A 23164-nucleotide genomic window follows, 5' to 3' on the forward strand; every position below is an offset into this window, starting at 1 on the left:
TGAGTTTTTCAGTATGAATTCGGTTTGACTCCACTGCAATATGGATACTGAGTTGAGTGGAGATGTGAAGCCATATTTTTTTGACTTTCATGTTTGAGTGCAATGAGTTATGCTTTTTTAAATCATTATATTCTTTTTTTTCTTTTCTTTTTGATGAATTTGAGGTGGATTTCACTTTGAATTTTAAAATATTTATTATCAGTACTTGTGTTTGTATTTGAAATGAACTTTGCACGAATTGTGAATAATGGCAACCACAATGGAAGTATCCAGTGTGTCTTTCATTTATTCCTTTCTTTTATCTTTCCCTTTACTCCACTAGTTTTTTCTTTTTTCATTTTTTTTCTTTTTTGATGTTCTTTTGTTCCACTGGCTTCTACGCGTCAAATTGTACTCATGTCTATGCTAAGTAGCTTTGTCTAAGGGCGGATCCAAATACAGTCGGTTGCCCCCACTTCTTAACTGATTTCAAGTTTTTTCCGGCTATACTTGGAAACTTCTCCTTACTTATAAATTTACATTTTCATCTTCTCTTTTCTGTACCCCTTGTACATATAATCCTGATTTCGACACTGGCACTCTGGCACCCTCAAGTGCACTTATGGTCAAAGGAAATTGACCATACCAATGGCTTCTGTCTCATTGTTTTGCCTAGCCATTTTTGCAAGATGCCTGATGATTAGATTATGAGTCATGGCAATGTGAAGTGTGAACAGAAGAAAAATCAGAAAAGCTACCCCGCGTGAGCTCCACTTGGACACCCCAAAAGAGATCATAGGTGCAAACAGCGAAGGAACTTCTTTTTATCACGTTTTTAATATCCAAATATCTAAGAGAAAGAATAAAGAAATTGTGAAGAAAAAAAATCACCAAATCTTTGGTTTTTACTTAAAGTTCAAGCAAGTGCAGAGTTGGTGACTTCTGAGAGCATGAGCAAAAAACACTATATTAAGAACTTAAAACGTTTCTAACCTAATTTAGTCCCACTAATCCACCACCAACTATATTTTGATCTATCAGTGGAAACTACTATAGTACTACTAATATACCCTGTGTTTAGGTACCAACTTAAAAGTAAAAAGTAACTCAAATTAAAGGATGTCTCTATTTCTTGTGAATTTTTACCAACAAGTAAAACCTGCATAGTAATATGCATGATGTCGACACGATGTGTTTGGGCAATTTCTATGACCTGACGGACAAATTTTAATTCAATCAATTAGCTGCAGACAGTAAAAACATGATAGGTTCGTGCTGATTTTTGAAGCATAATTAGGTACACACAGTTCACCATTAACAACAACGCAAAGGTTTTTAAATATCGATAAAATCAACAACAAAATTGCCTTTCTTTTTTGAGCGAGAATTAGCAAAGTTCACTAAAAGTCCAACCATTTCTTGAAGTAAACACAAGTGGTGGGAGAGATGATTCCATCAGGTGTGCACTCGTTCAGACGAGGACAAACTCCACATGGAATTGAAGCCAACGCCCCTGTTTTTGGAAGCGCTCTTTTATTTGAGCATTGGTAGCATTCTTCTCCCATTGGAATTTTTGCGAAGACCCCTTTACCAGTACTTTTTGACTCCACAATCTTCTTGTCCAAAATCAGACCCTGCAAAAGATCCTCGATTTGCTTACCAGTAAACTTAACATCCTCCTTGAATACTCCAGAGTTGTTGACAGCTTCAGTAATCTCCCCAACTGTTGCAATCTTCATTCTAGAGATATACAGCAAACACACAGCTTTTCCCTCCTCAATGAGTTCTGTCTCTAGTTTCCCATCCTTACCATACCATGCACCACCCGTGAGGTCATCCGAGGGTTCGAAGTCAGAACCCATTAACATTTTTTTTCCTTTGTTCTGTATGTTAACAACCTCTTTTATCAGTTGTTTGTCCTTGAGAGATTTGATAGACTTGTTAACAACGGTGTCAGGAATTACTTTGATTTTATACTTTATGTCCCTCGTCCATATTCCCGTATCTTCGGTACTTATGATAAGGTCATAGATTGTGCGCTCAGCCTCACTGAGCTTCGGAGTATCAGCTCGTTTTCTTTTGAGAGACAGTGAACTTTCTGCTACTCGTCCCATTTCTGTTAAAAGAAACACGTCCTAATAATTATTATTTGTTACAGCACGCAATTAAAAAGTGATTTTTATAAATACAGCAAAAAACTGCAAATGAATGATATTTCATTTAGTAATGCAAATATAAAAATTTCTCACTTCAACTATAATCCTGCTTGGTATGCAGTTCATGTTTGAATTCTGCAAACCTCGCAGTTACAATTTAACACCAACTACATGGAAGTGATAAGGGAAGTATCTAAAGGAAAATCTTGCTGACTCTGAACACAGCCTCATTCCAGAATAACCAATCAGACAAAAAAGAAACAGAAGTACCAAATTATCACTTATATGGGGATCAATTATTTCTAGAAGATATCTAGTTATTCTGCCTCCAGATTACGACCACGAACTCTACATTCAATTTGATGAAATTCCCAAAATATAAACTTCAAGTTCTTAATTCTGCAAATACACGAGTATGAACTACGAACCACATGTATGTTGAGATAACTTAGATTTCATACACGTTGTATATATGTAAAACTTACTTACTAAAACAACAATGACTGAATTTTTAGCCATGTCATGAATTCCCAATTTTTCACATTTTAATATGCCAACCATAATGGTAGTTTTGTGCAAAAAATGGCAACTCAAGTAGACAACCCGACACCTTAATACCAGACGCACATTCTAATCAGAAAATTTAAAAGATAAAAGTTCACTTATAGTTTCTTTCATAAGAACCATAAACAGTTCATAAGAGTAACGTAGATGGCTAGAGAAAAGATCAATGCAAATAGAACTTATAAACTTTTGCCATCATTTAGAGGCAAACGGATGGATGCATGGCCACAATCATCTGCAAATGTCATATCAAGCAACAGGGCCTAAGTGTATTCTAATGTCATAAAGAAGGATCAGTTTTGGCAAGTACGGATAAAATTTATGCACATTTGAGCTGGGTTTGGGTAGTTACTATAAACCTTTTTATGGGTTTATGCAGGTTTCCTGATTCTCATCTCCCTACAAATCTAATCATACAAGTGGACCAGATCAGCTTTTATGTGCACAAGGTATTGTTGGTTCTGGAAGTAGATTTAATTATGACCATTTTAACTGCAATATCAGCATATTTAACCCTGACTATCACATAGACCGAAAGTATGCAGCCGCTGGATGCTTAGCTGAACCTAACTGGCTATTCAATGTTCTACATCCACTATGAACGATTTATTTGATACACTATGATGAATCATAAATGTTATTTAGACACAAAATTGATAGTTTAACCATGGTGTTTAACCAGAGAATGAAACTATACAGAAAAGTTCACAACAGTTACATCAAGCTGTCATTGAATTCATAGTTGTTAGGAAAATATTAAGTCATTCAGTATTGTTTAGTGTGCAGTATACCCTGATATCCCAATGTGAGTACTTGAGTCAGATCAACATTCAGACTCCAGACTCAGATTTCAGCTATGATCTAAAGCTTGATAACTTCCCTGGTGGATCAGATACGTTCGAGACTGTTCCAAAGTTTTGTTATGGTCTCCCTCTAGAACTAACTCCGACAAATCTAGCTCCATCAAGATGTGCATCTGAAAAGTACGACAAAGGAAACTTAATCTCAAAATCAGAAGCTTGTCACAATTGTAGTTCTATCTCCCTGGAAAGACACAATAACAGTTCCAAAATCCTGTGAATTTCAGCTCTGACCTAAAGCTTGATATTTCCCTGGTGGATCAGATACGTTCGAGACTGTTCTAAGGTTTTGTTATGGTCTCCCTCTAGAACTAACTCCGACAAATCTAGCTCCATTAAGATGTGCATCTGAAAAGTATGACGAAGTATACTTAATCTCAAAAACAGAAGCATTTGTCACATTTGAAGTTCTATCTCCCTGGAAAGATACAATAACAGTTCTGAAATCCTGTGAATTTCAGCTATGACCTAAAGCTTGATATCCCTGGTGGATCAGACATCGTTCTAGACTGTTCTAAAGTTTTGTCATGGTCTCCCTCTAGAATTAACTCCGACAAATCTAGCTCCATTAAAATGTGCATCTGAAAAGTACGACTAAGGAAACTTAATCTCAAAAACAGAAGCTTTTGTCACATTTGAAGTTCTATCTCCCTGGAAAGACACAATAACAGTTCTGAAATGCTGTGAATTTCTTTCTCCATCTTTCTCCATGAGTGGTGGTTGACGATGTTTTGACTCTTCCAATTGAACATTTTGTTCGTACTATAACAGGAACCAGGGTAAAAGGACTGGAAGCAGAATTCTAAATAACCCAAAAGGTCCAGTACCAAAATAGGAGTCCGTAGTTTACAATGTTACCATTGTAGGATCTGGCATAGAGAGAGGGCAGAGAGGATCGAACAATGAAAACACAGAGAGACTACATTGTGTAAACTTACTTGACAATTTTCATTAATGTAAACAGTGCCTTTAAATAGGCTGCAATATACAAGATTTGTTCTACTGAAACTCCACTAATCGCTACACGATGGCACAACTGACTCCTAGATAATAGGCATTACAACCATGACTGGTACTCTCCTAAAGACTAGGACTTATAGTTACCTACTAAAACATACTCTATAAACAGCAATAGGTGGGTGCAGCACCTGCACACCATTAACCCAAGATCAAGTCCTACGACCCCTGTCAGCCAATGTAGTTTGAGTTTAGTTAAAACTCCAACATCCTCCCTTAAACTCAAACTGCAAACAAACCATTTTTCCAGTGTCCCGTATCTTGAACATACTTAACCTATTAAATTGCTTAACTGCAACACTTCGAGCATCTGGTTGATATTGCTTTACTATTACTCCTGGCTTCAACTGATCTTTAAACTCCACCTGAAAGACATACTGATACTGCGGATCAAACTGTATGTCCCATAGAAACCGAATCTATCTCCATAGACTCTGAATAGTATCCTAAGCCAATGTCAACACCTCGATTAACGACGAAATACCTGGTTGAACTTACTTCACTGTTACTCCTACCCTTCTAACTCTCTACCCGAGAAACATACTGATACTGCTGATCAAACTGTATGCGCCACACAAGCCGAACCTATTTATAGATCCCTAACAGTTTCCTAAATAAGCTTCAACACCTCGTCTTTCACCAACGACTCACAAAACTCTTGTAAGTCATACTTGAACACAACTGGATCTACACTGCCGCATCTAACCACTACTAGGTTTGCAATAAATCCATCTATCATGAACAAGAAAGAAGGGATAAAATTAATTACCCACATGAAAACCCACCAATACCGAACTTCTCCACTTTCGTGACTTCGGGTACTAGTAAAACGGCATACACAACTTGCACACCTAAGTTAACAAATTCACTTGACCACTACTCCTGGATCAATGCTAACACAGTTCTGATCATCAAATGATCTTCACATCTGAATATTTAACTGATGAAGTTAAGACCCCACATCCAACTCTTCATTGGAGTTTGAACAGCGCAGAAACATTACTTCAGAACTTGATGTAAAACCATCAAGGAACTAAACCATTAACAGCCATGTATAAAACCATGCTACACAAAAAATTTGGGCCACCAGATATCATACAGTTTCGGCTTGGGAACATCACCGCTATGTGAAGGAGACCTTGCAAACACTGTGAAACATCACTGTACCAATGGTACTGTACCACACCCAATCATTTTTAACACCACATGTATAACCACAATCCAGTGGTTATAATAAGTAATCAGACCTCCCAGAATATTGATTTGGCTTTCCCACTTCTAAACCCAAAAAAAGAACTCCAACGAAAAACAACGAATTTTAACAAGAAGAATGGAGAAATCTAAACAACTTCTATGAAACTTTCCTCCAACAGGAAATAGTAACTAGAAAAACCAAATGAAGCAAACAAATCTCTATCTCTACCTTCACTTTGCAGGCATACTGGACAGTAAATAACCTTGAAGAAATAGCTACTGTAACCAATACCTTTACTGAGAACCATCATAATACCTCATGATGTTACATATACAAGACAATGCATTCACCTTGTGTAAATCCCATGATAAATTAATACTACGCAGAATTAAGAACCATGAAAATAAGCCTTCTCAGTAACTAACCTAGCATTCTGATGGAGGTGGAAATATCCATCACTGAGATCATTCCGGCTAGACTGTTATAGAGACTACTGTGGATCAATTTAGTGACTCGAATCAACCAAGTAGTGATCAAACTCTAACTACTGATCAACAAGACATCCACAACTTTTGGTGCAACCAATTCATTAACCCTAAATATTAGAATAGAATAAATAAAAAATGCAACCAATTCATTTTTTTCTTACCCCACAACTGCAACGAGTTTGGTTTCTTTCACAGAGTCTAAAGCCCCAACAGACAGACCTTTAACCTTGGCCTTCCTGTGATATACATGTATGTATATATCACAAAATCTCTTTGTCACAAGCTAGAGCTCCGGCTCATACCATGCTTGTCAGAGAAATTACGAAACCACATCAAAGCAATCCTACTTTACTCATAGGAATACCTTCACACAGTTGTAAGCAATTCTGAAAGGGGGAAAAAAAAACCCTTGTTTCTGTCGGGCTTTTCATCGAATGCCTTTTCGGCACCACTCCAAACCTCCAACTCTGCCGGAATACTTCACTAGCATATCACCATCAGCTCTTGATGCTAAGATTAGCAAAACTCCGAATCAAACCAGCAATGTCTGATTTAAACCAATTACCATATACAACTCTCACTATTTTTTTTATCCTCTCTTTCACTATAACCTCTCTCCCTCTACCCTAGCTCTGATACCAAATGTAGGATCTGGCATAGAGAGAGAGAGCAGAGAGGATCGAACAATGAAAACACAGAGAGACTACATTGTGTAAACTTACTTGACAATTTTCATTAATGTAAACGATGCCTTTATATAGGCAGACTCCACTAAACGCTGCACGATGGCATTACAACCATGACTGGTACTCTCCTAAAGACTAGGACTAATAGAAAACATACTCGGAAAACAGTAATAGGTGGGCATTAACCCAAGATCAAATCCTACGACCCCTGTCAGCCAATGTAGTTTGAGTTTAGTTTAAACTCCAACAACCATGATTTGCAACTTGTATCCAGTCCTACTGATATGTGACATAAGGAATTTCAAAGTTATGTTATTGGTATTTGTTAGTTGCTAATTTGATCATGGCTATGTGTATTATTGATTATAATTTGATACAACAGTTCAGGTAGGTGAAAATCAACCAGTGGCACAAAAAGTTCTCATTCAGGAATTCCATCAAACACAATCAAAACCAAAAAAAAAAAAACAATTCTTAAAACATATCTAACCTGACTGTGAAAACCCTAACCATGTCTAAGAAATTGTAATAAGAAAACAGAATCATACCTTTAGAATCCTTCGTATCACCGATCAGAAGAGAAAATGAAGCGCCTTTGGAAGTCTAGTGAAGTGAAAGATGCGGGAGGAGGAAGAAGTTTGGGGGGTTTTGTTTCTAGAGGAGACAGTAAAAATGGGTTTCGAATGTTGTCTGGTGTTTCTATCGGGCGCCGGCTAAGAAGGGTTTGTTTTAGTTAAGTGGTGTTTGGATGCACCACTTAAAAAAAATATTTAAGTGATGATGCTGTAAAACTATTTGGCGACTGCTTGAATATGTACCAGTCCCATATGCTGCATGAAAACCAAAATAGAGAGGCTAGGGAATATATCAGTGGATGTCGAAATCCCAAGGAAGAGGTCCAATATGTCTGAAATGAGGTGGACGAGAAGCCCGAGCACTGAGTTTTCTAGGACAGATCTAATCAAATTTCGAGATATAAGATAGCCGCGAGATCAACATCTTTGTTGAACAAGAGATGATCTAAACCGGAGTTATTAGCAGTATCTTTAAAAGGAAAGGGCATGCATATACTGCATTGATGTAGAAAGGTTAATGGGATTTCTCATCTTAACTGCAGAGTTCAATGTACTGTATAGGAACTTAAAATAATCATGTTTTTATGACAAAAATCTGAGATAGGATGTAAAGTCTAAAAAGTTACTACTACTTTACATTGCTACTCATATCCTATGTTATTACTACACAATGGGGTTTTGTCAAATCATAAAAATTAGAAAACACTAAAAGTCCAACCATTTCTTGAAGTAAACACAAGTGGTGGGAGAGATGATTCCATCAGGTGTGCACTCATTCATACGAGGACAAACTCCACATGGAATTGAAGCCAAGGCCCCTGTTTTTGGAAGCCCTCTTCTATTTGTACATCGGTAGCATTGTTCGTCCGGCGAAATTTTGGCAAAGTCCCCTTTACCAGTACTTATTTCCTGCATAATCTTCTTGTCCAAAACCAAACTCTGCACAAGTTCTTCAATTTGCCTACCAGTAAACTTAACAGTAAATACTGGCATATTGTTGAGAGCTTCAGCAATCTCCGCAACTGTTGCAACCTTCGATCTAGAGAGAAACTGCAAACACCGTTCTTGTGCCAACTCAATAAGCGCTGTATCTAATCTCCCTTCCGAATACCAGTCACCACCAGTGAGTTCAACCGAGGGTTGGAAGTCAGAACCCATTAACATTTTTTTTCCTTTGTTCTGAATGCTAACAACCTCTTTTATCAGTAATTTCTCCTTGAGAGATTTGATAGACTTGTTAACAACGGTGTCAGGAATTACTTTGATTTTAAACTTTATTTCCCTCGTCCATATTCCCATATCTTCTGTACTTATGATAAGGTCATAGATTGTGCGCTCAGCCTCACTGAGCTTCGGAGTATCAGCTCGTTTTCTTTTGAGAGCCGGTGAACTTTCTGCTACTCGGCCCATTTCTGTTAAAAGAAACACGTCCTAATAATTATTATTTGTTACAGCACGCAATTAAAAAGTGTTTCTTATAAATACAGCAAAAAACTGCAAATGAATGATGTTTCTTTTGGTAATGCAAATAAAAAAAAAATCTGACTTCAACTAAAATCCTGCTTGGTATGCAGTTCATGTTTAAAGTCTGCAAACCTTGCAGCTACAATTAACACCAAACACATAAAAGTGATAAGGGAAGTATCTAAAGGAAAATCTTGCTGACTCTGAACACAGCCTCATTCCCAAGTCACCAATCAAACAAAAAAGAAGCAGAAGTACCAAATTATCACTTATATGGGGGATCAATTATTTCTAGAAGATATACTACTTAATCTGCCTCCAGATTACGACCACGAACTCCAAATTCAATTTGTTGGAATGCCCAAATATGAACCTTAAGGTCTTAATTCAAGAGTATGAACTATGAAACACGTATGTTGAGATATATCTGAAGCTAACTTTGATTTCATACACGTTGACCAATGAAAACTTACTAAAACAACACAAACGACTGAATTTTTAGCAATGTAGTGAGTTCCCAATTTTACACATTTTAATATGTGAACCTCGTGTACTTTTGTGTGAACCAGACATACAATATAATCAGAAAATCTAAAAGAGAAAAGTTCACTTATAATTTCTTTAATAAGAACCAATTGAAGCTGAATGATCCGAATTACTATCTTTTTGAAATTAACCCATCTTTTTCTTCTGCAATAATAATGTCAAAATCCAAAATTACTTTTTGCTTCTAGTTTCTACTATAAATCAATCACGTTTGAGAGATTCGTTTAACCCTCGTATACCATTCGGAGAGACAAATCCTCGAGTTAATCAGATTATAAAGGATAATGAAAACCTAAATAGTTTATAATAAGAGTAACGTAGATGGCTAGATAAAGAACTCGGGAAGAAAAAACAAGGAGAACAGAATTTTCAAAGTTTTGACATCACTTCGACTTCGGGGCAAACGGATTTATGACCACAATAATTTGCAAATGGCGTACCAAGCAGCGGCGGCTAATTGTATTCTAATGGAACAAGATAACATCAAAAGAAACAAATAGCAAAACAACCCAAAATCTGAAGTACCAAAATGGTTGTAATTAGGGTTTACAATCTTTGCCCAGCTTAGAAACAACAGCAATAACAAAAATTACAGTTTCATTTAATCACAAACATGAAATATGTTACCATGGTTTGCAATTTATATAGGGACCATATATGTGATAAAGAGATTTCCAAGCAAGGTTATCTTCGTTAGCTGCTAACTTGATCATGGCAATTTGGGTATTTGATTATAATTTATTACGACTACTCATGTAGGTGAAAATCAAGGAGTGGCACAAAAAGTTCTCATTCAGGAGTTTCATCAAACACAATCAAAACAAAATCAATTCTTAATATATCTAACGAAAACCCTAACCATGTCTAAGAAATTGTAATAAGAAAAAAAAATCATACCTTTGGAATCTTTCGTATCACCGGAAAGATGGAAGAGCTTTTGGAATTTTGGAAGTCTAGAAAAGAACTGAAAGCCGCTGAGAAGAAGAAGAAGAAGTTGGGGGTTTTGACAGTAAAAATAGGTATCGCATGTTGTTGTCTGGACGGACTCTGGTCTTTCTGTCGAGCGTTTGGCTAAAAGGGTCCGATTGTTTAAAGAGAGTGTTTGGATTTGGGATCACGGGACGCATAGATTTGACTAAAGGTTTGAACAAAATTTCTTAACCGTCCATCTCTATCTATCCAACGGTTGTTAATTCAGATGAGAAAGAAGACTTTGCATCGGAGAATACAGATAAGAGCATCTCCAACGGGAGATGTTACGCTCCTTTTTTTATGGCTTGTGCTATTTTTTCCTATAAATCATCTCCAATTGGAATGTGAAGAGATATCGTGAAGATGATTTAGCAGGTATTTAGATTAACATCCTCTAACAGAATTTTTGGTTTCAGACGATCACCTAAAGGATGTGAAGATATCTTTCCAGATTTTAAAAGGTAAAATTAGTTATTTGTTCCCAAAATATATTTTTCAAATTAAAAGAATATGTTGGTAGCCAATAAAATTGTCCCAACTAGATTCCCATATAAAACTAGACTCCATATCAATTGGAGATGATTTTCTTGAACGTCATGTATCTAAGGAAATTCTCAACACAAATCAGCAAATGATGTATACTTTATCCTTTCATATACATAGGACAAGGGTGTGTCATTGGAGATGATGTTCCCTGCGAATAAAAGTGTCGTTTAAATAACTACAAGTGGTGTTTTGGAGGGAAAAACAACTCTCAATCGAAATTAACCTCCAGTATTGAACCTTTAATTCCAAGGAGATGGGTTTTACTTACTCAGGCAGCCCAAGCGGGTAGATACAATTCACAGACTGGAATCGGCCCTTCCGTCTTAATCTGAAAAGTTTGATCTTTTTTCTTTTTACTTACGAAAATGCTATATTACCAGCTTAATCTAACGGCTAGTTGACCGCATATCGGACGTGGAGGGCTAATTTGTCTTTTAAAATCCATGATTGATGATGTGGCTACTCCAGCCTGTATAATATGACAAACAATCAAATAGAAACGAAAATTGAAGTTCGCATTTTCCTCACCCTGGGAACTGAAGTTACCGGCACCTTATTCCTATATGGCTATATACTATTGTTGATTTGGTTCTTTTGAATAGATTTTCCTTATTCATCCTCTTATTTATACTAATTATCTCGTCATTAAAAATTTATCTTTTGAACTAAAGCTTCTCTGATTATCGATCTTGCTGGTTTGGTTTGGTTCGATATTAAAGTTGAATCAATAGATAAAGTTTCAGAAGCTTCGTCAACCTGTAACTGAATTACGTTAGCAAGTTCTCAAATAACCAAACCATTTCTATGATTTAAATACTAAATAGTTTGGAAATTAAGGACCTTAGACGTTTCATAGAGATCAATGATCCACTTTAAAACATGTATGTGATGTTTGCAGGGTGGATTCAATATCTTATATCTATCCAGTTCACCTTGCTAGTCTTCTTTCTTCTTCTTTTAGTTCGATTACATGAAAACTTAAAAAGTTTACCTCTCACCTACATGTACTCTCCACGTATGCAAAGCTGTAGCTGTTACGCAGCTGGTCATGTAGCAGAATCGACTTACTTCTTTACCCGAAACCAACCGAACAAGCTACAACGGGAGGAGAAAGAGAGGGATGATGGAAAGGGGAAATGGTAAAGCAGAAAAACCGGAACAAGAGTAAAGAGATCCGGGGGAGGTGGGAATTGGGAGTCACTACTGGCTCTGGGAGATGACATCGAACTGACAGAACACTTGCTGGCTGGTTAAAACTTTAAAATACGGAACATTAAATTATTAGGGACTAACCCCATTATTTATGTAAATTTTGCAAGTACAACTGCTTGCTTAGGCCTATTTCTATGTCCATGTCAAGCAGTTGATTTTGACTTGATTTTTGTCATTTTAACGCCCGCTGTGGGTATGCCAAAGTGCAAAACATATATGCCTATGTGCCAGGAATAGCAGTTAGGCATACATGACAAAGTTTCTAACAAGCGACAGAGTTTCCATCGCCATATGGTCACAATATCGCTCGTTGGTCATTCTAGCGCCAGCGACAGTCATGTTGTTGCTCGCTGGTTTGATCATCGCTCATCGGTTCCTCATCCAACGGCTACAATTTCCCCTCTCTATAAAACCCCAATTTCAAACTCATTTCAACGCACAACAAATTTTTTAAATCTCTCTAGCTTCTTAATCTTCTTCAGATCTAAAACATTCTTTCTGCAGTACTACGACTTCACAAACTATCACACGTCCTTGAATAGCAGTTGGAATCTAGGTATTCTTTCAGGTGGAAGAGGGCAACCCACAATCAGTTTACCTTTCATAGCCCCCCTAAATATTGCCTGCACAAATAACAAATTATCTGAAAATATCAACCTATCTGGAAAAAGAAAACAATATCAAACTATCTGAAAATTCTAGCCAAGGTCAAAGTAATTCTAGTCACGGTGCTGTCTAGTTAACGAATGTGTGGTGACTATGCACAATAAAGAGCACTTATATCCACAGTAGAGTACTATCACTAAAGCAACATACCTCAACAACATCAATGAAGTCTTGTTTCCTATGGAATTCCCCTATCCATTTTGTATGATCTGCAGTCCTGTATAAACGAAGCCATATCAGTCTCGGTCAGAATGCTGATTTAGTTAAGACATGGAATAAGATTTCCAACTCAATGCTAATCTACTTTAACGAGAAACGACATCAATCGTCAGTCCTATTGAAGTTGAAACAGTATAAAGAACAACACAACCTAAACAATCAAAGACATATTATTTGGGTGGAGAAAAAGCCGTAGATACCCTGAATCCATCTTCATATGATGGGCATTAAAGAAAAAAATGGTTGACGGTACCAAAGTAATATCAAAATATTTGACATAAACTTGAATCTCTTCTGCTTCAGTATCAACCAAAGCTATGGTACAAAACTTGGAAACTTCCCCAGCTGATTTCGCAAGCTGATACAAACAAGTGGAAAAGGGAAGTGAATTCAATTGATTATGAATATCAATTCAGCTGTGCATATACTAAGTTATTTCAAAGCACTCACAATATCATCGAGTTGCAGACATTTGGCATCGGAAGCTTTCCCAAAACGAAGGACAAGAACTTTGTCAATAGTGTCTCTAATAATCGAGTCCACTTCTCGCTTCTTTGTCAGCGTTGTTAATAAGTAACTCATCTTCTCTTCCTAATTGATCCAAGAAAAAAACATAAACCTGTTGGAAACCCTAGAAACAAATAAATTCAGGGTGTGTACGAGAGATGGGTTTTACTTACTCAGGCAGCTCAAGCGGGTAGATACAATTTACAGACTGGAATCGGCCCTTCGGTCTTAATCTGAAAAGTTTGATCTTTTTTCTTTTTACTTCTTTACCCGAAACCAACCGAACAAGCTACAACGTGAGGAGAAAGAGAGGGATGACGGAAAGGGGAAATGGTAAAGCAGAAAAACCGGAACAAGAGTAAAGAGATCCGGGGGAGGTGGGAATTGGGAGTCACTACTGGCTCTGCAAACCTCGCAGTTACAATTTAACACCAACTACATGGAAGTGATAAAGGAAGTATCTAAAGGAAAATCTTGTTGACTCTGGACACAGCCTCATTCCCGAGTCACCAATCAAACAAAAAATAAGCAGAAGTACCAATTTATCACTTATATGGGGATCAGTTATTTCTAGAAGATATACTAGTTAACCTGCCTCCAGATTACGACCACGAACTCCAAATTCAATTTGTTGGAATGCCCTAAGTATGAACTTTAAGGTCTTAATTCAAGAGTATGAACTATGAAACATTGGGATATATCTGAAGCTAACTTTGATTTCATACACGTTGTATATATGACCAATGAAAACTTACTAAAACAACACAAACGACTGAATTTAGCAATGTAGTGAGTTCCAATTTTACACATTTTATGTGAACCTCGTGTACTTTTGTGCGAACCAGACATACAATATAATCAGAAACTCTAAAAGAGAAAAGTTAACTTATAATTTCTTTAATAAGAACCAGTTGAAGCTGAATGATCCAAATTACTATCTTTTTGAAATTAACACATCTTTTTCTTCTGCCATAATAATGTCGAAGTCCGAAATTACTTTTTTGCTTTTTCTTCTATAAATCAATCACGTTTGAGAGGTTCATTTAACCCTCGTATACCACTAGGAAAGACAAATCCTCGAGTTAATCAGATTAAAAAGGATAAAGAAAACCTAAATAGTTCATGAGTAAAGTAGATGGCTAGATAAAGAACTCAGAAAAGATCAATGAGAATAGAATTTACAAACTTAGAGGCAAACGGATTTATGACCACAATAATTTGCAAATGGCATACCAAGCAGCAGGGGCTACAGTGATAACAAAAACTAGAGTTTCATTTAATCACAAACATGAAATATGTTACCACGGATTGCAATTTGTATACCATACATGTGATAAAGAGATTTACAAGTAATGTTATTTGTTAGCTGATCATAGCTATGTGTAATATTGATTATAATTTGTTTTGATTTTTCAGGTAGGTGAATATCAATCAAGGGAGTGGCACAAAAAGTTCTCACTTAGGAAATTCATCAAACACACTCGAGACAAAAAAACAATTTCTTAATATATCTAATCTGACTGTGAAAACCCTAACCATATCTCAGAAATTGTAATAATAAAACAGAATCATACCTTTGGAACCTTTCGTATCAAACCGAAAAGATGAGAAAAATGAAGCGCTTTTATAAGTATGTCTTGTGAAGTGAAAGATGCGGGAGGAAGAAGAAGAAGTTTGGGGTTTTTGTTTTCTCAAGTAGACAGTAAAAATGGGTTTCCAATGCTGTCTGGTGTTTCTGTCGGGCGTCGGCTAATAAGGGTTTGTTTAGTTAACTCAAAAGTGGTCTGAAAGGCTTACAAAAAGATGGAGTGACCGAACTTACTCTCAAAATTTTGCAACCTTTCTCTAAATCTGTATATTAGATTTAGAGAGCTCAATCTCTAAATCTAATAACCTTATTGATAAGGTTATTAGATTCATACCCCTGGAATTTGAGAGGCTGGTTCATGCAGTCACTTCAGCGGACACCAGTGTTTGTTATTTTCTGTTCTGAGAGAGCTCAATCTCTACAGAAGACAGATTTGAGACACTACAGAAATTGGTTAAGCAATTCTACAGAACAAATTTTCTTGATAGAGAACACAATTTTCTGTTTTGCAATTTCAGTTGCCAGGAACATTGTACACCGTTAACCAACCAACTAATGGGCAAAAACGGCTTTTTATAGCTCAAGACCAATGCACTGGCAATTCATCCACACAACAAATTACAGTGGAAAACTACAGATAGGAACATAGAAAAGTTGAATTCAGCAGAGACAATCTCATAATAATCAAAGAACGAACAAACTGTAAAACACAAACGGTACTCCATTTTCTGCAACAATATCTATCCAGTAATCTGTGCAAGAGTTACAAGAAACCCAATACCAACAAACAGAATGCTTATTTGCAATTTCAAGCCATATGAAACAAGAAGTTCTATAATAACCTTATCAATAACAGGACCACAGAGAACTTGATCTTTAGTTTTTGTTGTTGCGAAACTTCGGATACTAATAGGAGTGACACTCGAATCTGCTTTAATATGCCATCCAAAACTCGTCCCCCAAACCTTTCCATTTCTTTCTATTGTGAAATTCTGAACTGTTGATCCTGCTTGAACACCCACTTCGAAATCACCAATACATGCTTCATTATTTTCATAAATGGAAACATCCAAGATATATGTGAAACCTTTTTCTAGTGTAACTGTTGTTTGTACTCCACTTAATTTCCCCGACACAAGCTCGATTGCAGCAACTCCTTCAGGAACAGAATAGTTTTTGTTTGTGGTTATGTATTTCACCGTTCCAAATATTTCCCACCGGTTTAATGACGATTGAGTTGAATTTGATTCCGCACCAATAAGAACGCCACCAAAGGAGTTGTTGGGAAATGCTGGCCCAACTTCGAACCCGCCATTTAGCACCAGGTTTTTCTTTTGTCTGTTGATTACTGGCCCATTATCAAACTCATCCAACATGTTATAACCTGTGTAGATCAAAGTTTTGAGTGAAATGTTGATAAATGAGGTACTATAATCCTAAACTACTACAGAAAAAAAGGAAATCGAGGAAGTTTATTTTGTACATACCATAACTTACAGGATTTGGGATTAGCTTGAGAATGAATGAATCCAAAATCACACCACATTTAGTGGTGTTAGTACTTTGATTTTCAATCATAAGTTTAATCAACTCTTTATTTCCATGAACACCCAAATAACAAGCATGAGTTTGCCAACTACTTGAATTCCCAAATTTCTTGTCGAATGAGACAACAACTGATCTATTTGGGACAGAAATGGTAACACTAGTAGGACTAGTACAATTTGGTTGAGCTGGTTTAAGACTAAATGTCAGCAAATAATCATAATTTAGATCATCTTTAAATGTTTGATTACCATTTTGATTAATCTTTCCATTTTGGCCCAAGTATATTGCATTTCCTCCCTGACCTGAGGAAATGACATACTGTACAGTGCCTTGGTATGACCATCCTGGCAGGGTATTGATCGTTGAATTCAGTGGTATAAATTGGTTTGTTGAGTTTTTTGGTATGTTTGTTGGTGGTGTTTCAAAGTCAAGGTTTTGAAGATCTGCGGCTCATTCAATAAGAGAAGAAGGAAAAATTGTTAGTTTTTGGAACTTGTAAATTTTGGGAGAAGAATTAATGAGAGAAACTTAAGTTTTTGTTTCCATTACCTGCTGCAAATGCACTTGCTAGTAAGAGCTGAAGGAGTAGTAGTCCTGCAGCTTCTGCTTGCCATATCCCCATTAATCTTTTTGTCTGAAAGAGATTGAAGTTACTTGTAAAGAGGCAAATGGTTGACTTTGAATACAGCAACTCAGTAAGTTGACTCTGAGTATGGAAGGAAGTTCCCACCCTATCCCTTCTCCAAAATGTAGGAAAATGGCCAACCATAGGGAAACATCAGAATTTTTTTGCTGAGCTACCCTGTGTAAATGACAAACATGCAGTAGACAGACGGTGGATTGACACTTTCTAGCCCACAAAACACCACATTTTAAGTCAGAGGCACACTTATTTCTGTTTCAAGATCTTTCATTAAAAGTCCTGTGTGTATGGATTTTACCTTTCACCATGAGTTATCGTTCTCGGCATTCCGCCACCAAAGAAGATATTCCTGAAAATCTGTTCAGCATCAATATCAGCTTCACAGAAAACCATTAAAACCTTGATGATTATAAGAAAGTAGAAAGAAATTCCTGAAAATCTCTTCAGCGTCAATATCAGTTTCACAGAAAACCATTAAAACCTTGATGATTATAAGTAAGTAGAAAGAAATTCCTGAAAATCTCTTCAGCGTCAATATCAGCTTCACAGAAAACCATTAAAACCTTGATGATTATAAGAAAGTAGAACTCGTAAAGTAAGCCAAAATATGGTAAAGCTATAAGAAAGTAGAACTCTTGCTCAGAATTTCATAGAGTTAACTCTTAAATTTACCTGTACCTTACTGGTCCTGCTGAAGCATAAAGCAAGCTATATGCCTATACCAGGCAAACAAACCAGAAGATTACAGAAAGCTGAAACTCGTATCAGTGCCTTGCGAATACAATGTGGAAACTATTATAACTTTTTAGGAAATGGAGAACCAATACCTTACTGAACACAGATTGTAATACGCCTTAAGCAAATATACTACAAGTTGTGTATCTCAACCGTGCACAGTGTCATACCCCCTATATAGGCTAACATACGGCAACAGCAACTTCCCTAGATTTAAACATAACTTTTAAGTTAAAAGCAATGAACAGCCTAAGTGAGACGTGACATTCTCAGTTCCTAAGGCTACAGATAAGCTTGTAAATAATCACATTCTATATATTCTGCAATTGTGATTGCTATCATCCAAATAAGCAATGTGAACAGAATCAAAAACCTGTTTAAGCATATTGGCAATTGCAGTGTCAATTCAGTCTTCAATATAGATCTTCAAGAAATTAATATACAGATAAGCAATATGTAAAATAAAAAAATAGTAGTCTGAATAGAAAAAATTAGTAGTCTGAATAGAAAAACTGAAATAGCACCAAAAAAAAATACTAAAAGAAAGAATAAAAAGTATGTTTTTTTCTTCCCGTAGTCAGCCGTCCTGTCGTTAGGTTGTAATCAAAAGGGAGCATCAGCTCATCAGGACGATCAGATTCACTAATTTTAGCTTCTTTGGGAATGAAGGTTTTCAGAGAAACGATGTTCTCCACTTGTGGGTGTAAATTGACCTCGCAGTGCGGATAAGGTGCTCTTCATGTACAAGTTCAAACAAAATTGTCCGTTTTTTTTTTCTCTTTTTTTTCGTTTTTTTGAGTAAGAACTAGCAAAGTTTACTAAAAGTCTAACCATTTCTTGAAGTAAACACAAGTGGTGGGAGAGATGATTCCATCAGGCGTGCACTCATTCAGACAAGGACAGACTCCACAAGGAATTGAACCCAAGGCCCCTGTTTTTGGAAGCCCTCTTCTATTTGTACATCGGTAGCATTGTTCGCCCAGCGAAATTTTTGCAAAGTCCCCTTTACCAGTACTTATTTCCTGCATAATCTTTTTGTCCAAAACCAAACTCTGCACAAGTTCTTCAATTTGCCTACCAGTAAACTTAACAGTAAATACTGGCATATTGTTGAGAGCTTCAGCAATCTCCGCAACTGTTGCAACCTTCGATCTAGAGAGAAACTGCAAACACCGTTCTTGTGCCAACTCAATAAGCGCTGTATCTAATCTCCCTTCCGAATACCAGTCACCACCAGTGAGTTCAACCGAGGGTTGGAAGTCGGAACCCATTAACATTTTTTTTCCTTTGTTCTGAATGCTAACAACCTCTTTTATCAGTCTTTTGTCCTTGAGAGATTTGATAGACTTGTTAACAACGGTGTCAGGAATTACTTTGATTTTAAACTTTATTTCCCTCGTCCATATTCCCATATCTTCTGTACTTATGATAAGGTCATAGATTGTGCGCTCAGCCTCACTGAGCTTCGGAGTATCAGCTCGTTATCTTTTGAGAGCCGGTGAACTTTCTGCTACTCGGCCCATTTCTGTTAAAAGAAACACGTCCTAATAATTATTTATTTGTTACAGCACGCAATCAAAAAGTGTTTCTTACAAATACAGCAAAAAACTGCAAATGAATGATGTTTCTTTTGGTAATGCAAATAAAAAAAAAATCTGACTTCAACTGAAATCCTGCTTGGTATGCAGTTCGTGTTTAAAGTCTGCAAACCTTGCAGCTACAATTAACACCAAATACATGAAAGTGATAAGGGAAGTATCTAAAGGAAAATCTTGCTGACTCTGAACACAGCCTCATTCCCAAGTCACCAATCAAACAAAAAAGAAGCAGAAGTACCAAATCATCACTTATATGGGGGATCAATTATTTCTAGAAGATATACTAGTTAATCTGCCTCCAGATTACGACCACGAACTCCAAATTCAATTAGTTGGAATGCCCTAACTATGAACTTTAAGGTCTTAATTCAAGAGTATGAACTATGAAACACGTATGTTGAGATATATCTGAAGCTTAACTTTGATTTCATACACGTTGACCAATGAAAACTTACTAAAACAACACAAACGACTGAATTTTTAGCAATGTATTCCCAATTTTACACATTTTAATATGTGAACCTCGTTTACTTTTGTGTGAACCAGACATACAATATAATCAGAAAATCTAAAAGAGAAAAGTTCACTTATAATTTCTTTAATAAGAACCAGTTGAAGCTGAATGATCCTAATTACTATCTTTTTGAAATTAACCCATCTTCTTCTTCTGCCATAATAATGTCAAAGTCCAAAATTACTTTTTGCTTCTAGTTTCTACTATAAATCAATCACGTTTGAGAGATTCATTTAACCCTCGTATACCAGTAGGAGAGACAAATCCTCGAGTTAATCCGATTATAAAGGATAATGAAAACCTAAATAGTTTATAATTAGAGTAACGTAGATGGCTAGATAAAGAAATAGAGAAAAAACAACAAGAACAGAATTTGTAAACTTTTGACATCACTTCGACTACGGGGCAAACGGATTTATGACTGCAATGGTTTACAAATGGCATATCAAATAGCAGTGGATGATTGTATTCTAACGGACCAAGATAACATCACAAGAAACAAATAGCAAGAAAACCCAAAATCTCCAGCACCAAAATGGTTGTAATTAAGGTTTACAATCTTTGCGCAGCTTAGAAACAAGAGCAATAACAAAAATTACAGTTTCAATTTAATCACAAACATGAAATATGTTACCATGGTCTGCAATTTATATACCATATATGTGATGAAGAGATTTCCAAGCAAGGTTATTTGTTAGCTGCTAACTTGATCATGGCAATTTGGGTATTTGATTATAATTCGTTACGACTACTCATGTAGGTGAAAATCAAGGAGTGGCACAAAAAGTTGTCATTCGGGAATTTCATCAAACACAATAAAAACAAAATCAATTCTTAATATATCTAATGAAAACCCTAACCATGTCTAAGAAATTGTAATAAGATAACAAAATCATACCTTTGGAATCTTTCGTATCACCGAAAAGATGAAAAAAAGGAAGAGCCTTTGGAAGTCTAGAGAACGCTGGAAGAAGAAGAAGTTGGGGGGTTTTGTTTTTGACGGTAAAAATAGGTTTCGAAGTCTGGACTCTGGTCTTTCTGTCGGGCGTCTGGCTAAAAGGGTCGGAGGTTTATTCTTCCACATATGCCCCTCCGTGTTTTTGTTGGGCGCTCAACGTATTTCCGTAGATTTGGTAAACACGAAGAGCAATGACAAAATCTTTGTGAAGAACAATTCGAGGTAATGGCAATTATTTTTGAAGCCTATTATTGGGGTCATATTTCATTCGAGGGGCGTCACCTAATATGACAAAAACGGATCACCCATAAGTAATATCAAAAATCCCTTATCTCAAATAATTTTATAATGACTAAACAACCTTTATTTAGTTAATTTTAATTTAATTTAATTAGATAAAAATTAAATTAATGAATTTTGTTGTATACTTGGTGATTCTGGGACAAAGTTTTTGTGGGAAGAAAAACTGGCCGTAAAATAAACTTCTACGGTTGGAAATAATCCAAATCTAGACGAAAAATAACTTCTATGGTTGGAAATATTCCAAACCTGGACATAAAATCACTTCTACGGTTAGAATTAAAAGGAACCTGGACGTAAAATGAGCTTCTATGGTTGGAACTAATTCAAACCTGGACGTAAAACTACATGTAAAAAAAAATTTACGATTGGAATTAATCCAAAACTGGACGTAAAGTCGGACTCTACGGTTGGAATTAAAAGAAAAATGGACGTAAAATCGGATTCTACGGTTGGAATTAAAAGAAACCTGGACGTAAAATGAGCTTCTACTGTTGGAATTAATCCAAACCTGGACATAAAATCACTTCTAGTTAAAGGATAATCTAGACATTTTGTATATGTGTTAGGATATCCCATAACCACTGTTTTGGACATTAAGAATCCAAATAAAACCCTTCTATTGGAGTGTGACGCCCCAATAATAGCGCTCTTATTTTTTGAGTTTTGTATTTTACTTCTTATCCTTATCATGTAAATTTAGTTTTTGGTGTGATCTCCACATTTTTTACACTATTCCTGATATGAGTCTTAGTTGGACTGCTAAACCCTATTAGTTTCTCCAATGTTGAAGCTTGAAAGGGTAATCTATGTTTTAACTTGCTCATTACAGAGTGAATTTTATATGGAAATTTGAATTTGTGTTTATATAATGTAATTTTTATGGTTAAATTAAATGTTTAACTACAAATTTTGTGTTGGAATATTTTCAACGCCGCTAACCAAAGGGGGGTCCTGGGGGGCATCGCCCCCCAGGCTGTGGTCGACCTGACAGGTCAGGTCGTGGGGGTCCAGGGGAGACCGCCCCTGGTGGGGGTTTCAAGGGGGCAACTCCCCCGGAAGAATTTTTTGAACTGAAGGTTTTATTTGGCCGATAAAAGCCTGTTCGAAAATTTCGAATCCAAAAGACACCATTGATGTCTGTTGATGAAGGAACCTGACGTTTCGTGAATAGAAACCTGTTGGCGAATAAAAAACCTATTCCCAACAGGTGCAAAACCCTTTATAAATAGCTTCTCCCAGTTTCGTTTAACATATAAGAAAAATCAATCTATTTTCTCTATTTTAAAAAAAAGCATCATCAGAAATCAGAAATCTCTTTGTGTGTTCTTGATTGAATCAAGGGGTACAAACCTTGAATTCAGTTTTCGTTGCAGGGCTTTCATTGTATCCTGAAGGCAATATTTCGCATACCTGTTGTAATCGCCAATTGTTATTGGGAGGGTAGAAATATTTGTCTAAAAGAAATTTATACAAGCCTTGAAAGTTTTGGAGTGCAACAATTTCTTCTCTGTGTCATTCATCCTTCGTGAAACCCATTTATTTTCCAACATTTTGAATTCACAAGTTCCAACTGTTATTGATGGTTTGTTTTCATGATGATTTTTCGTTGATGCTTTTCGTTGGAG

At 36.3% G+C, this 23164-nt stretch overlaps 3 protein-coding genes across 9 annotated transcripts; all 3 read right to left on the bottom strand.

The window, feature by feature from the left end:
- Nucleotides 1–1193: 1193 nt before the first annotated feature.
- Nucleotides 1194–10615, bottom strand: LOC113340925 (DNA-directed RNA polymerase III subunit RPC6-like). Of its 2 annotated transcripts, XM_026585975.1 has the most exons (3): nt 10428–10615; nt 7494–8932; nt 1194–2095 (listed from the first exon to the last, which is right to left on the bottom strand). In XM_026585975.1, exon 2 carries the CDS (start codon nt 8928–8930, stop codon nt 8226–8228), a length of 705 nt encoding a protein of 234 aa, XP_026441760.1. In that variant the 5' UTR covers nt 8931–8932; nt 10428–10615; the 3' UTR covers nt 1194–2095; nt 7494–8225. The 2 variants fall into 2 exon arrangements, with proteins under 2 accessions (XP_026441760.1, XP_026441759.1); XM_026585974.1 differs by lacking the exon at nt 10428–10615 and having other exon boundaries at nt 7494–7895.
- A 1682-nt stretch (nt 10616–12297) lies between these two features.
- Nucleotides 12298–15793, bottom strand: LOC113340931 (thioredoxin-like protein 4B). 2 transcript variants are annotated; one of them, XM_026585984.1, is made up of 6 exons: nt 15227–15793; nt 13826–13885; nt 13596–13736; nt 13346–13503; nt 13077–13143; nt 12298–12883 (listed from the first exon to the last, which is right to left on the bottom strand). In XM_026585984.1, exons 3-6 carry the CDS (start codon nt 13725–13727, stop codon nt 12785–12787), a joined length of 456 nt encoding a protein of 151 aa, XP_026441769.1. In that variant the 5' UTR covers nt 13728–13736; nt 13826–13885; nt 15227–15793; the 3' UTR covers nt 12298–12784. The 2 variants fall into 2 exon arrangements, with proteins under 2 accessions (XP_026441769.1, XP_026441768.1); XM_026585983.1 differs by having other exon boundaries at nt 13826–13941.
- Nucleotides 15794–15941: 148 nt separating this feature from the next.
- On the bottom strand, nt 15942–21340 carry LOC113340930. 5 transcript variants are annotated; one of them, XM_026585980.1, is made up of 6 exons: nt 21177–21340; nt 18104–19691; nt 17730–17788; nt 17338–17590; nt 16728–17231; nt 15942–16624 (listed from the first exon to the last, which is right to left on the bottom strand). In XM_026585980.1, exons 4-6 carry the CDS (start codon nt 17555–17557, stop codon nt 15981–15983), a joined length of 1368 nt encoding a protein of 455 aa, XP_026441765.1. In that variant the 5' UTR covers nt 17558–17590; nt 17730–17788; nt 18104–19691; nt 21177–21340; the 3' UTR covers nt 15942–15980. The 5 variants fall into 5 exon arrangements, with proteins under 5 accessions (XP_026441765.1, XP_026441764.1, XP_026441766.1 ...); XM_026585979.1 differs by having other exon boundaries at nt 17338–17638; XM_026585981.1 differs by having other exon boundaries at nt 17338–17422; nt 17519–17638; nt 17730–19691.
- Between the last annotated feature and the right edge of the window lie 1824 nt (nt 21341–23164).

Source organism: Papaver somniferum, unplaced genomic scaffold, assembly GCF_003573695.1.
Source record: "Papaver somniferum cultivar HN1 unplaced genomic scaffold, ASM357369v1 unplaced-scaffold_24, whole genome shotgun sequence".
NCBI lineage: Eukaryota > Viridiplantae > Streptophyta > Magnoliopsida > Ranunculales > Papaveraceae > Papaver > Papaver somniferum.